At 42.6% G+C, this 15,397-nt stretch overlaps 8 protein-coding genes across 8 annotated transcripts; 4 read left to right on the top strand and 4 right to left on the bottom strand.

Annotated features, from left to right (window-relative positions):
- Positions 1-239: 239 nt before the first annotated feature.
- V865_003119 (uncharacterized protein) lies at positions 240-647 on the bottom strand (the record flags this gene model as incomplete). The annotated part of the gene is made up of 3 exons (XM_066226918.1): positions 240-261; positions 329-433; positions 547-647. 3 exons carry the CDS (start codon positions 645-647, stop codon positions 240-242), a joined length of 228 nt encoding a protein of 75 aa, XP_066083015.1.
- A 346-nt stretch (positions 648-993) lies between these two features.
- Positions 994-2,156, top strand: V865_003118 (ATP-dependent Clp endopeptidase, proteolytic subunit ClpP; the record flags this gene model as incomplete). The annotated part of the gene is made up of 4 exons (XM_066226917.1): positions 994-1,173; positions 1,256-1,324; positions 1,447-1,711; positions 1,891-2,156. The coding sequence occupies 4 exons, from the start codon at positions 994-996 to the stop codon at positions 2,154-2,156; spliced, it is 780 nt and encodes a 259-aa protein (XP_066083014.1).
- An 853-nt stretch (positions 2,157-3,009) lies between these two features.
- On the top strand, positions 3,010-5,121 carry V865_003117 (uncharacterized protein; the record flags this gene model as incomplete). Its single annotated transcript, XM_066226916.1, has 5 exons — positions 3,010-3,115; positions 3,208-4,084; positions 4,165-4,678; positions 4,754-4,993; positions 5,074-5,121. The coding sequence occupies 5 exons, from the start codon at positions 3,010-3,012 to the stop codon at positions 5,119-5,121; spliced, it is 1,785 nt and encodes a 594-aa protein (XP_066083013.1).
- Positions 5,122-5,615: 494 nt separating this feature from the next.
- Positions 5,616-6,839, bottom strand: V865_003116 (uncharacterized protein; the record flags this gene model as incomplete). Its single annotated transcript, XM_066226915.1, has 5 exons — positions 5,616-5,997; positions 6,091-6,235; positions 6,305-6,317; positions 6,415-6,534; positions 6,630-6,839. The coding sequence occupies 5 exons, from the start codon at positions 6,837-6,839 to the stop codon at positions 5,616-5,618; spliced, it is 870 nt and encodes a 289-aa protein (XP_066083012.1).
- Positions 6,840-7,232: 393 nt separating this feature from the next.
- V865_003115 (uncharacterized protein) lies at positions 7,233-8,784 on the top strand (the record flags this gene model as incomplete). Its single annotated transcript, XM_066226914.1, has 8 exons — positions 7,233-7,388; positions 7,528-7,686; positions 7,771-7,862; positions 7,991-8,111; positions 8,180-8,327; positions 8,395-8,413; positions 8,503-8,641; positions 8,719-8,784. The coding sequence occupies 8 exons, from the start codon at positions 7,233-7,235 to the stop codon at positions 8,782-8,784; spliced, it is 900 nt and encodes a 299-aa protein (XP_066083011.1).
- A 277-nt stretch (positions 8,785-9,061) lies between these two features.
- On the bottom strand, positions 9,062-10,501 carry V865_003114 (acetolactate synthase, small subunit; the record flags this gene model as incomplete). The annotated part of the gene is made up of 6 exons (XM_066226913.1): positions 9,062-9,165; positions 9,253-9,766; positions 9,826-9,935; positions 10,003-10,088; positions 10,147-10,276; positions 10,360-10,501. The coding sequence occupies 6 exons, from the start codon at positions 10,499-10,501 to the stop codon at positions 9,062-9,064; spliced, it is 1,086 nt and encodes a 361-aa protein (XP_066083010.1).
- Positions 10,502-11,610: 1,109 nt separating this feature from the next.
- Positions 11,611-12,486, top strand: V865_003113 (uncharacterized protein; the record flags this gene model as incomplete). Its single annotated transcript, XM_066226912.1, has 3 exons — positions 11,611-11,743; positions 11,882-12,049; positions 12,128-12,486. The coding sequence occupies 3 exons, from the start codon at positions 11,611-11,613 to the stop codon at positions 12,484-12,486; spliced, it is 660 nt and encodes a 219-aa protein (XP_066083009.1).
- A 436-nt stretch (positions 12,487-12,922) lies between these two features.
- V865_003112 (uncharacterized protein) lies at positions 12,923-15,080 on the bottom strand (the record flags this gene model as incomplete). The annotated part of the gene is made up of 6 exons (XM_066226911.1): positions 12,923-13,212; positions 13,281-13,798; positions 13,871-14,052; positions 14,134-14,260; positions 14,336-14,435; positions 14,498-15,080. 6 exons carry the CDS (start codon positions 15,078-15,080, stop codon positions 12,923-12,925), a joined length of 1,800 nt encoding a protein of 599 aa, XP_066083008.1.
- Between the last annotated feature and the right edge of the window lie 317 nt (positions 15,081-15,397).

Below are 15,397 nucleotides of genomic sequence, written 5' to 3'. Positions count from 1 at the left end.
CCCGCTGGCGGGGCAGAGGATTCAACGCGATCGGCATTGACTCAACAAATACCTCGTCTAACGTTCCTTTCCTTGGTCTTGCCTCCCAATCTCTCTCTTCTGATAACGCCTGCTGTTCCAGTTCGTCTCATCTTATCCCATTCTATCCAATGCATGACCTCATGACAATACTACCAATAGCTAAGAACGAGATATCTTGATCCAATTCCCTACTATGGAGCTATCTTCATAAGACGTATTTATGCGGCACCGGATTTTGACCTACGACCACAGATCCATATCAGTATATCAGCAGCTAAAATCTACGTGAAATGCCTTCCAAACTCACATTTGCCATTTAGCAGCGAAGAAGGGAGTACCGAAACCCAAAGTGGTGAAGACGATCATTTTGATAGCTAACCATGGTTTGTTGGTAACGTTGGTTGGGAGGGTGCTACGTAAGTAGTATCCAAGTATGTCAGTGAATTCTTCATTCATGAGAGTATATATGGGAAATGTATAACATGTGTGTGTCATGTTGATGTCGGAACCGAACTCCAAACTCACTGGTCAACGACGTTCTCGAAATGGACGTTTCTGACTTGTTGTCTGGCTACTGGGAGGGCCCTGGCAGCTCGGAGAGGGGCAGATCGGAGGAGCATGGACATCTTTGCGAGTCGAGTAGTGAAGCAGTGGTTGTAGCAGTCTATAGGATGATTGTCAGTTGTAGATGGATGTGAATTCGTTGTTTCGCACCACCATGCACCATCCGACCACATCGAATCAAAATGGGATGTTAACGTTACTCTAATGGCAACACAGATGCGGCCCATTCCGACAAGCTGACCACCAATCGGAATTAACGGAATATTAGCGTATGTGGCATTCTACCAGGCAGCAACACGTTGTTGATATCGATCTATCCTCCACTTCTGACAGCAGCTGTTCAAGAACAAAAAGCTAATGTGTTTCGATTGTAAATCACCTTCCTAGTCTCATCAGAAATCACCTACAATGTCAAGGATAGCCAGCTCGGTCCTACGACAAGCCGCAGTTGCCGGTCCATCCAGGACAGTCAGGTCAAGGAGCTTTGGATTCATACCGACAGCCTCTTCCGAGCAAAATCTGTTCCCTGATCAAGCTTCGAATCCTGCAGTGAGAGATAGTCTGGTACCGATTGTTGTTGAACAGACTGTGAGTTAGTAGAAGGTTGTTCAGCTACCTGTTGCTTCAACTGACAAGAAACAGCAGCTGATATACTTCTCCGATGATCTAGGCTAGAGGTGAAAGAAGCTATGATATATACTCGAGACTGTTGAGGGAACGAGTAATATTCCTGGGACCAGTAAGTTACGACTTTCCGAAAGCGTCAATGAAGTCAATATGATGCGGCTCAATCTTGTTATACCTGAGGCTCAATGGTACTCAAAAGCGCCATATACTGATAGTATATCTTGACCATTTCAGGTAAATTCCGTCGATTCTACCCTCTTAACCGCCCAACTCCTATTTCTCGAAGCTGAAGATCCCTCTCGACCCATCAAGTTGTACATCAACTCACCAGGAGGAGTCGTGACTTCCGGATTGGCGATATACGATACCATGCAATATATATCTCCACCTGTACATACATTCTGTTTGGGTCAGGCGGCAAGTATGGGTAGTTTGCTCTTAGCTGGAGGAGAGAAAGGTCATCGATATGCATTGAAGAATAGTAGTGTTATGATACATCGTGAGTGGTCTAATCTCTCTTGTAAAGCAAACAGGGTTTGGGGAATGGGTCTAGTGTTCGAAGGTATAAATTGGGATGGAGAATCTCCATGAATTACTCCAACCGTATGAAGAGAAGACGACGCAACGTTGTCAATCGAGCAAAATTGCGCTGGCCGCTGATGACTGTATCACTCATAGAACCATCCGGCGGAGCCCAAGGCCAAGCTTCCGACATTGCTCTGCATGCCAAGGAGATCTTACGTATTCGATCAGCCTTGACCGACATATATGCCGATCACTGTACGAGGCCGGACGAACAGAGGGATACGGCCAGAGAAAGGTTTGAAAAGGCACTGGAAAGAGATTACTTTATGACTGCGGATGAGGCTGTGGAATTTGGTATCGTAGATAAGATAGTGACACGTAGGGCGGATGGGCAGATAGGTGAGGAAGAGAAGAAGTAGGAGTTGGGTTGTTAGATCGTATATAGATGAATGAAACGCATACGCTTGATGATCACCACACCTCCACCTTCGTAGCATGTAAGGCCCCCAGGCATTTGTGTAAGCTCTGATCAAGATGGCATTGCCTCATACTCATGACTATGCATGACCGAGGATATTGTCTTCTTATTGTAATCTATGTATGTTGTGATCTGAAACACGCTTGGACAGTTGGGTGTTTCAGCCCAACAATTACACGCTAACCCGCTAAGACGCGATTGTTTTCACGGTGTCCGTCGGTCCGAGCACTAACATTACATTTAGTCTGAAATTCCTTTTTGTTTCCCTTACTCATGTTCGATCATCCTCTTCCTAAATACAATGCCAAGGCGATATTCCAGAGGGTCGGTGTCGTACTGGCATGCAGATCATCGATCATGGATTATGAAGGCGTAAAGGAAGCCCTTGCTTAATCTTCTTACCTTTCTACACACATGTTTTGTTAATTTACTTTTCCTTACCCCTGTTCTTTTGTCTGTCCGTCAAAATCACCGCTGTCGTATCCGTTGAACGGAGTGTACAGTGCTGCCTCCCTTTCACCTTCACCTTCACCGAGCTCGTGGATCCGTGGTTCTCGAACATATACATAACGGATTGTCATCATTCAACCTTTCTTTCTTCACTTTATTCATTCCTCCCCTTGTTATCCTTTTCACCCTAAGCTATACTCTCTGACTCCAGTCATTCCTTTTACAAAGTAACATAATCAAGTTGAACCTGATCTCCACTTCATACTGTCATATAAACATCACTCATACCCAATATATCCAGGTCATTTGTCAATATAACATAACATACAATATAACCTATGAGAATGAAGTTGGTAGCAGCCTTATCGTTGCTCCAGGTCTTACCCATGGCAATGAGTAAGAAACATGGTAATTCCTTTGAAAGGCGTTCGAGAAATGCTACACATGGTGGTGAGTATGAAAATCATGTTTTCCCTCTTTCCCTCTTTTGTCCACCCGAAAACCTAACAAGACTGATGTTCCTATACTGTTTTTATTCTCAGACCTCGCTGAACGTCAGATTGTCGAGACCAATTATGTGACTGAAACAGTCTGGGTAGACCCTACACCCGCCGAGACCTCAACCTCACCAGTCGATGGTCAACCCACCACCCAACTGGAAATTGCCGCTTTGGCCTCCCCATCCGATTCGATCGTCCCCGAAGAAGACAGTATCACTTCAACCACTTCCTCAGCTGTCATTTCCATTGAGACCGATACCGTCATATATGGATTATCTCAAGCTACAAACCCTATAGACACCTTCGTCTCCTCCTCGATTGAATCCGGCACCGTCTCTGATTCATCATCCGTAATTACCACAAGTACCGATGCCCCATCTACCACTTCTGGTGCCGTCGAAGCTCAGGGAATAACAATTTCAGCAGGACTGAACATTACTCTCGGTGGTGGGAACCCCGTTAAAGGCAACTCCGATAAGAAAGTTTTCGCCCATTTCATGATTGGTATAGTATACGCTTATACCTTGGAATCATGGTTAGAAGATATCAAATTAGCCAAATCAAAGGGTATAGATGGATTCGCCCTAAACATCGGTCTAGATTCCTATACTCAACCTCAGCTCGATCTCGCATATAAAGCAGCAGAGATCTCAGGCGATTTCGTTTGCTTCATCTCGTTCGATTTCAATTGGTATACTGTCGATAACACTACGGGAGTATCGGATATGATGAAGAGGTATAACGACTTACCGGCCCAATTCAAAGTAGATGGTAAACCTTTCGTATCGAGCTTTATAGGTGATGGATTTGATTGGGCTGCAGTAGGATCTGGATGTGGTCAGGAAATATATGCTGTACCGTTCTGGGCACCTACCCAGGAGAATGCGGATAATAAGGGATTAAGTGGTTTGTTCTCTTGGTATGTCCACCGATCCATCTCATATTTGTTTGTTATAACAAAGACATGTACTGATGTAAATGAATTTACGGATGGTGTAGGACCGCATGGGCATCCAAAGATAATGGTCCAATCGATCAACCCCTCACGACCGTTCAGGACGAAGCTTATATCGATGTTGTTGGAAAAGCCAACAAAGTTTACATGGCACCGGTATCTTCATGGTTCTTTACTCATTTTGGTAAAGAAGTACCTTGGTCCAAAAACTGGTTATTCAAGTCTGAAAACCTTTGGAAATACAGATGGGATCAAATCCTTGAATTGGGCGATAAGTTGAACTTTTTAGAAATGGTCACATGGAACGATTATGGAGAATCTCACAATTTAAGAAATTGGGGTGGTCTACATTCTGATGATGGTTCTTCCAAATGGGCTCAAGGTTTAGATCATCTACCGATGTTGGATCTTTCATTACCTTATATCAAAGCTTGGAAATCAGGATCGAAGACTCCCATTGTAGATAAGGATCAAGTGTTTTATTGGTATAGACCTCATTTGAAATCTGCCGAATGTGATTCGACTGATAATTATGGAAGTAAACCTGATGGATGGGATGTGAGTTCAAAAAAAGAAAACTGTATATTTATTCGACTTGATGCTGATGATTTGTGCGTTATATTTTGTGGTTAGATCGTCGCCGACACTGTATTCGTAACTACCATGACCAAACTCGGAGGGACTATAAAAGTAACTTCAGGATCCAATCAGCCAGTGTTGAAATTGGTTAAACCGGGAGTACAATCCGTCGAAATTCCTATGGCAGCAGGTAAACAGACCTTTGAATTTTTCACTTTGACTGGTGGATATAAGAAAGGAGAGGCCACGGTAGAAGTCAGTGATCAATGTTGGAAACCCATGACGAGTAACTATGTGAGTAGAGTTTGTCCCTTCAATGAAAAAAGTATTGAGGTTAGATGCTGATGTGAGATGTATATTGACTTTTTTTGTAGACTGCAATTTATAATTACAATTATCACTCAGGTGTCTTGAATTGTTAAACGGATGACCGACGGATTTTAAATATGGTACATGCAGCCTATATCTTAGTCTAGGTCAAGACTGATTAGGAGATTTAAGGATTCACGGATTCACGGATCTTGTCAAAGAAACCAGATGTAGCTTCTACAACTAAACATATACCCATTTTTTATCCTTTCTTTTTACCATGGTTCGGACTGATCGGAATGGAAACCTTTTTGAAAGTTTTCATTGCTCTTTATTGATCATATGGCCGTTATATATAGATGCTGGTTATCCATCTATCTAGTTTAGTTTTGTCATTTATTTTTATAATTGATTTAATGGAATCTTTTTGAAAATGCAACATCTTCATCTTTACAGTATATCTGTTCGACACAATAAGAGAGAGACATTTACATACATATGGTGAGTTTCAATGATATTATATATTTTGTTTGTGCATCGTCTCCAGCAAATTTGTAATTGATGCAACCTTCTTGAGTATACATCAACTAAAGAGCCTTTTCTAGAGCTACTCTTCCTCCTCCTCCTCCTCATTCTCAAAGAAATCATCTTCCTCCTCCTCTTCTCCCTTCTCACCATCCTTCTTACTCTTACTCGTGAACCTGTCTTCAGTGGAGACCAATGATATTTTCTCCTTCTTTTCCTTCTTCACTTCTTCTTCAGGGTTCTCCGACAATTTACCTTGTTGCATCAAACCTCGAATTTCTAATAGTATCTCATATCGTCTTTTAGACGATTTATCATATTCTTCTTCCAATTGCTGGGAGGTAGGTGTGGGGTGAAGTAAAGGTGGTACAGACAATTTGGGTTCTTTAGTTGTTGTAGTTGATGCTGACGAGGGTTCGGAGGTTGAGGAAGGGGGAAAGAGCGATATGTATTTCTCGGTATTACTGTTATTCATCGCATCATCTCGTGTGGTCAACATCAATCATCTAAGACTGATGGGAGTTCAACATATCTATTTGGGATTTTATAAGACTTACGGGAAGTTCAACACGTAATTCATCATGATCCTAGTATCATCCAATTCCTCCTTATACTTGTCGGATTTCTTATCGCTTTTAGATTCTTCAGCTTCTTTCAGTTTACGTTGGAGTCTTTTTATGATACGAAGTAACTTCTGTCGTTCTGAGCATATGCACGTAGCAGCATCAGCTTGCGACATACACATAGGAGAAACAGTCGTGTTATACTAACCGAAGAATTTGACCTGTAAACGTATCATCACGACTCATCAGTATGAGTAGATAGGACGCATGGTTATACATGGAAACATAGCGATGAGTTGAGACCAAACTCAGACTCACCATATGATATTTCGCACCATTCTTCTTCTCCACATCCCTCTTCATCGCATTCGCCAAATCGGCCTCCAAACTCGTTAGACGACGTTGTGTCTGGACTCTAAGACCAGGTTCGAGTGTGTCCTACATAAGACGCACAGAACACGTCCAACAGATTAGTAAAAGTTTACACCTACAGTTGCTTTCCATTATGAAGAGTGAAAGTGATAGTAACTTACCTTGGCCAGTAACCTTTTTGTCTGCCTTATCTGACCTTTCAATTTACTTATACCCGGTAGAGCATCTCCACTCCTCTGTTCGACAGTAGGTATCTTGTGAGTTGGTCGAGGTCTTGATGGTCCAGCTTGTTCTCCATCTTGCGAAGGCTTGGGCTTTGGTTTTTTGTAGGGGCTAGAACGGGATTTGCCTTTCTTGTTATCTACTGGCATTTTGGCTGGTCGTTTATCACCTGTGATACTCGAGATATGAGATTTGAAGAATAAGAATAACAGTATCATGAATACAGAGAATCAATCTTGCTTCCTCGAATATTTTTTGATTTTTTGATTTTTTGATTTTTTGATTTTTGGTGGAACAGCCTCCACCTTGATCTGCGGTTATTCTCGTTCCTAATGCACATATTACAACACACCTGAACGAAATCGTAATAATCATTAGAAACCTACATTCACTTCTATTTCACTTGCCAGAGTCTCGATCGCATCACATCACATCACACGAGTCGGCAACACTTTTTCTGACAAGATATCCATCGCATCTCCTGCTCTTCCGTCTGCTCATCACCCTGGCTGAGTACCTCAACTACTCACAATCACAACAGAATGTCGGCCCAGTCTCAAGCCAAAGGCAAACAAAAGGAGAAGCCTATAGCTTCATTACTGGCAGGTGCCATCGCAGGAGGTACGGAGGCGTTCGTCACTTTCCCTCTGGAGAGTTTGAAAACTCAGTTGCAATTTGGTGCGTTGGAAGGTGGTAAGGTGAGTGAGCGACTGCTATATCACAACTTTGGATTATCTTATCATTTCTTGAAGTATCTGGCTGTGTTAGGCCATGTTTACCTGCGATTTCGTCACAATGATAGTCATGAGCTAATACCATCGCTCGTCGGTCGTATAGCAACTCACACCATACCAAGCTCTAAAAGGTACGATACAACAGCGAGGATTCGCCGGTCTATACGCAGGTGTCACTCCTGTGATTATCGGCAACGCCGTAAAGGCAGGTGTGAGGTTCACGACTTATGATCAGTTCAAGAGCCTGCTCAAGGATGATGAGGTGGGTTGTGGGTTGTTCATCATGGGAAACACATCATAAATGAAAAAGATCAAAAGTATTGAACTATATTGTAACTCGCTGTAGGGCAAATTGACAGCGCCAAGATCGATGTTAGCTGGTTTAGGAGCAGGTATGTCAGAAGCTATTATAGCTGTGACACCATCAGAAACTATCAAGTGGGTAATGTTCCACTAGTCTCGATTACGTTTCGAGCAATTATCATTATTATCATCGAACGGTACCGATCAAGAATCGTGTATGGTCTGGACTGAACTGGACTTTTTAACTGATGTGATGATCACAGAACCAAAATGATCGAAGATTCCAAACTTGCTCAACCGAGATTCAAAGGTACTTCCCACGCTGTTAGTACAATCATCAAGGAGGAAGGTTGGTTAGGGATCTATAGAGGTGTTGGACCAGTCGTACGTCCCTCTCTCAACCCAGCCGAAGGTGAGGTACTGATGTTGTCATCTATGTGATGTGTTTGTAGATGCTTCGTCAAGGTGCCAATTCCGCCGTACGATTCTCCTCATACTCTACCCTCAAACAGCTCGCTCAAGGGAGTGTTGTTCCCGGTACACAGATGCCGGGATGGATGACTTTTGGTATAGGTGCCACGGCGGGTGTAATTACTGTCTGTGAGTGAGGGTAGTGTCCTAGAACAAGTAAAAAAGTGAAGAAGCTGATTGGCAATTGGTGAATTAGACTGTACGATGCCATTTGAGTGAGTTCCCATCACACCCATCTATCCAGGCTCATAACAATGATTGCTTTCCCACTTCGCATGCTGATATCCTCATTATTATACTCTAGCGTGATCAAAACACGTATGCAATCCCTCCGAGCTCGAACAGAGTACAAAAACTCTTTACATTGCGCATACAGAGTGATAACTGAAGAGGGGTTCTTCAAATTGTGGAAGGGGACTGTACCTAGATTAGGTAGATTGATTGTAAGTTTGATCCTACACTGAGACTATGACCTTAGTTGTTGTCTGCTCGCTGACCTTTGCGTGGTTGATATCGGTAGATGAGCGGTGGTATCATCTTTACAGTCTATGAAAAATCTTACCCCGTCTTAGCTACTTTCGTATAACCAATGACACATAAATCTTCAATTATCCTGTAACGTCACAACGGATAGAGTTAGATAGATCGCGAGGTGGTTTTCTTAATGCAGATACAGTATGCAACTTGACTCATATTCATAGAGAATTATGTACGGACAAGCCAAGAGCAGAACTGATATAAATGATGTCAGATCTCTGCATTTCTGCATGCATTTCCCCAAATATATAAATATATATGCACAACCATGAACACCGTTGTCGTCCCCTCGTTTCTTCCAATGTAGTCGAGTGGTTGTCAAACACTTATCCGGGAGGTAACATGGATAGATCAACTTCCTCTTTCTCAGCTACGAGCTCATCTTCTTCACCATACCTTGGGATGGGAGTTCGAGGAAGGACCATAACACCTGTATGGAAGAAACGAGAAAGCAGATCAGCATTAACATACATCATTCGGATCTAAAATGGTTCATGATCACAAGACAAACACCTACCTGATCTAGCAGCCTCAAGTACTCCAAATGGTCTCATCAAACTCAAAAACGCATCGATCCTTGATGATTTCGCAGTCAATTCGACAATGCAGCTATTCTCCGAAACATCTACTACTTTACCGCTGAACTGATCGGAGAGAGTCTTGATAGCTGATAAATGAAGGTTTTTCGCTATCAATGCTTCTGATGGAGAGATTTCAGATCTTCTAGTAGGATAAAGTTGATTTCCTATTGATGATTGTGATTGTTCGCCTGAAGATTCTTCAAATGATCTAGCTAATGCTTGTTCCCTCTGTAATTTCTGACTTGCACTATCTTGACCTGAGCCTTCGGCAGGAACGAATGATGGTGCAGATTGGTGTTCTAAAGCGTTCTCGAACGATTGGTCGGGGACAGAAGAGTTGTTTAATTGAGCGTCGGCGAATTCAGGTCCGAGGATTGAGACTTTCGCTAAGAGCAATTCACGCTCGATTACTGAGGTTTTGGTGTAATCTAATACTGCCCAGACGGGGACCTACAAGAGAGAAATAGTGTTAGTTCGAGAAGAGGTCAAAAAAGGACAGTGGAACCCACCAAGTCCTCTAATTGTCTTCTGGCTTGTTCAATCACTCCATCCTGACCTTTCAATACGATACACATTCTTGATAAATCTCTGATTTCAGTTTGACATACGACGAGAGAGTCTAAAGTTTGACAGAACACCGTAAGCATATGTGGGATGCTGGCAATAGGATGATAAGGACTACTCACCAATGTTGAATCCTCTTCCAGCTAGAATACCAGACACTCTAGAAAGCACACCCGGTTCATTTTGAACCAAACAGTTGAGCAAGTGTCTACATGAGATATAACAATCAGCAAGTAGTCTATATCTCGTTACGAAGATGGTCTCACCTCTTGTAAGGCTCGTTGGAAGGAGGCGGTGTGTTGTACAAGATGTTGGTCACTGCCTCTTCGGCAGAGGGTGTTCGGGGATTGGGGGTAACGAGGTGAGGAAGTCTTCGAGCTGTCTTGTGGATTTTGTCTGGACGATGCAGAACATCACGATCACGTCAGCTTTCCAGCTACGTGGTAAATCACGTCCAGTCGTAACAACGCCCAACTTACAATCCAAAGCACTCGTACTGTCATCAATGGGTTTAGGAGGAGCGGGAGTCTTAGCAGCTTGAGCTGGGGCGGTAGACGATGAATATCGCACAGCTCTGAAAGCTCGTCCCCTCAAAGAGGAAGATATAGCTCTGGCTGACATCTTGAGCTGTTTTATGAGTGATAAAGACTGAACAGATCACGATTGATGATGAACTTGATGTTCCTCTACTCTGCTGTCCAACATCCACATTTACTAGCCGACTTTTCTTTGACTCGTCGCTCAATTTAATCTTCAACTTTTCGAATCTCACTTTTGATCCCGTCGACGGCTTTCCCATGTGGCCCCGACAAGGACATCACTAACATCTCCATTACTGCCACAGAGACCAATTGATCCCGGTAATCCCGAATCAACTTGGTCCTTGAATCTCCAGGAACGATGCTTTAGTGTTGTTTGGTCGAATTTGTTGATATGATCCGTGCATAGGCACCGTTTCATCCCAGAGTAAACAAACCATCGTGTCATGTTGATTTCCATTGTTTATTTTTATGTTCAGGTAGTGCTTAATATACGAACAATCACCCTTGACCACATCATATGATACGTGAGTAGGGACAATGTGGCTTTGATGATATATCTTGTGCAATGGGACTCTTTCGGTCAGTCCTCCTTCTGGGCTTCAAGTGGAGCAGAAGCAACTGGGTGTTTACGCTTGGACCCATTCATTGCATTTGACGTCCACATCCGTCCCTTGGCTCCGCTCTCGAAAATGAGCTCAAGCTGGGTGCCAAGGAAACGTAAGCAAAGAGAGAATGTATACAATAGGAGAGGGTGTGCATGTAATGTTTGATGATGACGCTTTGACCCTTTCTCCTCTCATGAGCAAAGAAAGATACCTTTGTCTTTCCTCTCTGTCTCCGTTCCTTTTGCTCCTTCATATATACCACACATATCCAAGATACCATTCATCCCCACCTTTTCTTTCTACTCCATACATTAATAATTTCAATCGTTAACATCGACATCGACGACCACATTCCTCTCGACGAGCCTCGTTCAATTCCAATATCGACTAAACCGACTATCCGACCACTTCGTCTTTCTTTGAACAACTTCAACTGTAAACACATTCTTTCGAATAATTCAACCAACCAACCAACCCAAAAAAACCAAATCCAACGTAAAGAAAAGAACCTCAACGACTTCTCATCTACGACCAACTCACCTCTTCAACCAAGGATTACTGCCCATCTCAACACAAAATCACAATGTTCGCTTCTGCCGCTTCTTACTTGCTCATCGCTGCTGCCGCCCTCCAACCTGTCTTGGCAGGTGTGTACATCACTTCTCCCGTAGCTGGTACCACGGCCATCGGAGGTCAAGTGCTGGAAGTCAAGTGGGGTGAGTCGACGTTTTATCTCTGCTTTCGCCCAATCACCATTAGCCAAACGTATTCTGTTGTTCTGCCACGCATCACGAGGTTAGTGCCAAGTAGATTGCAAGCTGACGCCTTGACCTTTTTCTCTCTGACTCACACAGCTGATGACGGTAACACACCTACTGTCGCTTCCGTCGGTCCATGTTCCGTCGACATCTACACCGGATCAGTCAACAACCAAGTCAAACTCCAGAATCTCGCTGCTTCAGTCGACGTATCGAAGACTTCGAGTATATCAGCTACCATCGACCCATCGATCGGACAGGATGGTGAGTCCGAGCTCTCTCAACTCGATTGTGCTCAATTTGTGCTGATATTGATATTGATCTGTTCATTCTATTGTGCAGACTCCCACTACTTTGTTCGATTCACCTCCCTCTCATTAAAATCCGAATCCAACTCTCAATATCCCTACCAAGCCTTCTCAGCCATGTTCCCTATCTCATCTATGACCGGTACATTCAACGCCTCCGTACTAGCCGCTATCGACGCATCCAACACCACCTCCTCGTCCACCGCAGTAGTCTCAGCAGCTGCGTCAGGTTCGTCAAAGGCCACTGCCGGCTTAGCAGCTTCTGCATCAGCCTCTAAATCAGCTACTACCTCTGGATCCAGCTCGACCAGCGCGGCACTTCCACTTGCCGATGTCGTACCTGCGGGATTGTTATTGGCTGCTGCAGGATTCGTCTCTTACTTGGTTCTTTAATGGACAATTTGATGTTCATACTACTCATCTTTTCTGCTTACCTATTTCATATACCCCATCTTCATTTTCTCTATTTTACTCTTAACGGTTAGATACCATGGCGGAAACTCTTTATATATACCTGGATCAGAAGTCTTTGATACCCAATCTTGAACCTAGAAGGTTGTTACGATGCGATATGAAATATCAAGTATAACTCGTTTACATCACATTATTCAAAGTTCAGTCCAGCTCAGTGAGGAATGAGGAAGCTAATGGTCATACGATCGATATCAGTCGTAAAATTCATCATATCCATCAAAGTGTTATATACATCTACATCTATACCTACACCTAGCAAGTGATCATCATACAACATATTTTTAATCTAATCCGAATTAAGTATCGTCATCTATCATGATAAATCTTACCCCAAGCCCTACAAAAACTGTTAAACCTATTCATCTTCAAATTCCACAAATATCTCATCCCCATCTTCGAACCACCATCCCACATCTTTATCTTCCCAAACAACCGACACTTTATTTACTTTTTCTATACCTGGACCATCAGCAAGAGGTTTTGTATTCCATATTTGGATGGACTGGAATTGAGTTATGGGTAAACCAAAGGTTTTACATAATTTACGTTGGAGAAGGGATATCTTAGCTGAAGGTAGGATCGATATAGTCTGTGGCTGTTGATCGTGTTCTTGAGAGGGGGAAAGAGACGTATAAATCTTCAGAGCTATCAAAGAGTAGATCAGTATATTGATTCGGGATCGTCTTCAGGTTTCAAAATTAAATATCACTCACTGATCATCCTCCCTTTCATACCCACTTTCAATTTCTTCCCCTTACTATCATCAACCACTGTCTGCGTGACGTTATGCACCTTACACAGTTCCTCGTATCTTGCTTTACCCCAATCTTTATTTGTCTCTGTCTGTTTTTGGATAAATGAGATGAAGAACAGTTCTGCATCTCTTCTTTCATTCGTTGTTGCAGTATTCGAATTGAATGATGTAAGGTGGGGGAAGAGCGCTATACATATCGATCTTCGTGATTTATCATCTACTGAGTTCAATTCTGTCTCATCATTTCTCTTTGATGTGGCGGCTGTGGTGGTCGTGTCATCATGACCATGAGAGCGTGTGGTGAATCGTAAATTGGTTAAGTTCGGTATGCAAATCGATAAGTTATCTAAATCTTTCCAAGATGATAGATTCGATTCTAACAAGATTAACAATTTGATATTATCTAATTTCACTCCATTACTGGAACATACAGGGACGGTAGTGAGAGGTGTGAATGATAAATCCAAATTCTCGAGTCTACACCAGATCAATACCATACTCATTAGCTATACTCGATGAAACTCATATCGTTGGTGGTAGATTATTTACCTTGGCAATTCATACAAAGTAGTGACAATCTCCTCCCATCTGGATATAGGACATCCACCAAATCTCAATTCTTTCAATTCCCTCAATGCCCCTTGAGGAATAGATGATAAACGGTCGAGTCGGTTGTTCGCTTCGAGATGTAAAGTTTCGAGATTTGGAAATAATGGTATTAGATCACAGACCTGCAGGATCCAGAGAAGAATTAGTATATATGCCATGTATGGTTTGTGAGATGAGCTGTGTCGGATTGTGGGTTTACCCACCTCTCTCCATGATGATAGGCAATCAGATAAATGTAATTCCTTGATCCTCTTGAAGGTAGATAAGAACCTCTCCTTTCGGTCTAGTGATAGATCTAGATCAGAGGATATAGGTCGTATACGGGAATGACTATATTACAGGAATACACCACATCAGTCAGCCTTGAGAACTTGAACTTGCAGTTTACCAAGATGTGAAACTCACTTGAGTGTCAATACTTCCAATCCTTCAAAGACTTCTACAATCTCCCATATCTGATCCCAAGTTGATAATAGGTTATTGGACAGGTTCAACCATTTTAGACCTACCACACCATAAATCAATAATTGAATAGACGGTATAGTGGAAAAAAAATCTGAAACATACTTTTCATCCTTTCCCTCAAAACATTTTTCGTCTCCTTATCACCACCTAAACAAGATATATATTCATCTTCAAATCCCATATTCCTGATTTTCTCTAATCTCCCCACTCGTTCTTTTACAGATGAAATGTTCGGTAAAGTGACTGTAATCGCGTTTGAGCTTGATCCAAGTATTACCTTTTCTTCTTTCTCTGTATTGATACCATCATCTTGACCTTCTTCTTGGTTGATACTCGAAGTAGAGGTAACATTCGGTATGATACTTCCATACCTATCCTCTATACTCCTAATCAACGAATTCCCTTCTTTCAATGGTCCACCCTTCGAACTCTGGATGTATTTGATAAAACTCCCACTACCTTCTTGAACCGTTTGGAATACTTGGATATCCTTGTATGTACCGTTATGTTTCCCATTAGATGGGTCGTCGTACTCTACTCCCAACCATATTTGGTCATCTTCCAAGGAAGAAGGGGAAGGAGGAAGTGAACCGATGTACCTCAAAGTCAGAAGATGGTGGGTCTTGGAGTTGAGATATCGGTTGCCGACTGCATATGGAATATGATTGATCGATGGACTTGACATCGTCGTATATGTGTAGAATCTAGTGGTTCCGTTAATATGATGCGAAGATATCAAATTGTAGATGTTGATGTTCGATGTGTCGGGTAACTTCATCGTTCGGTTATACCCGTTAACGCTGTACGCTGATTCTCGTAATTCGAGTCTACATAGCATGCGTGCATATTTTACGAAGACGGATAAGTGGATATTACAACATATAAATTATAAATCAGACATGAACTAGTTTACCACATTATTCTACATATATGCACAAAGAGAGAGGGAGAGGGAGAGCGAGAGCGAGAGAGAGGGAGAGAGGGAGAGAGGGAGAGAGGGAG

This window comes from Kwoniella europaea, chromosome 1, assembly GCF_036810445.1.
Source record: "Kwoniella europaea PYCC6329 chromosome 1, complete sequence".
Taxonomy (NCBI): domain Eukaryota; kingdom Fungi; phylum Basidiomycota; class Tremellomycetes; order Tremellales; family Cryptococcaceae; genus Kwoniella; species Kwoniella europaea.
This window is presented reverse-complemented; position numbering and strand designations above follow the sequence as displayed.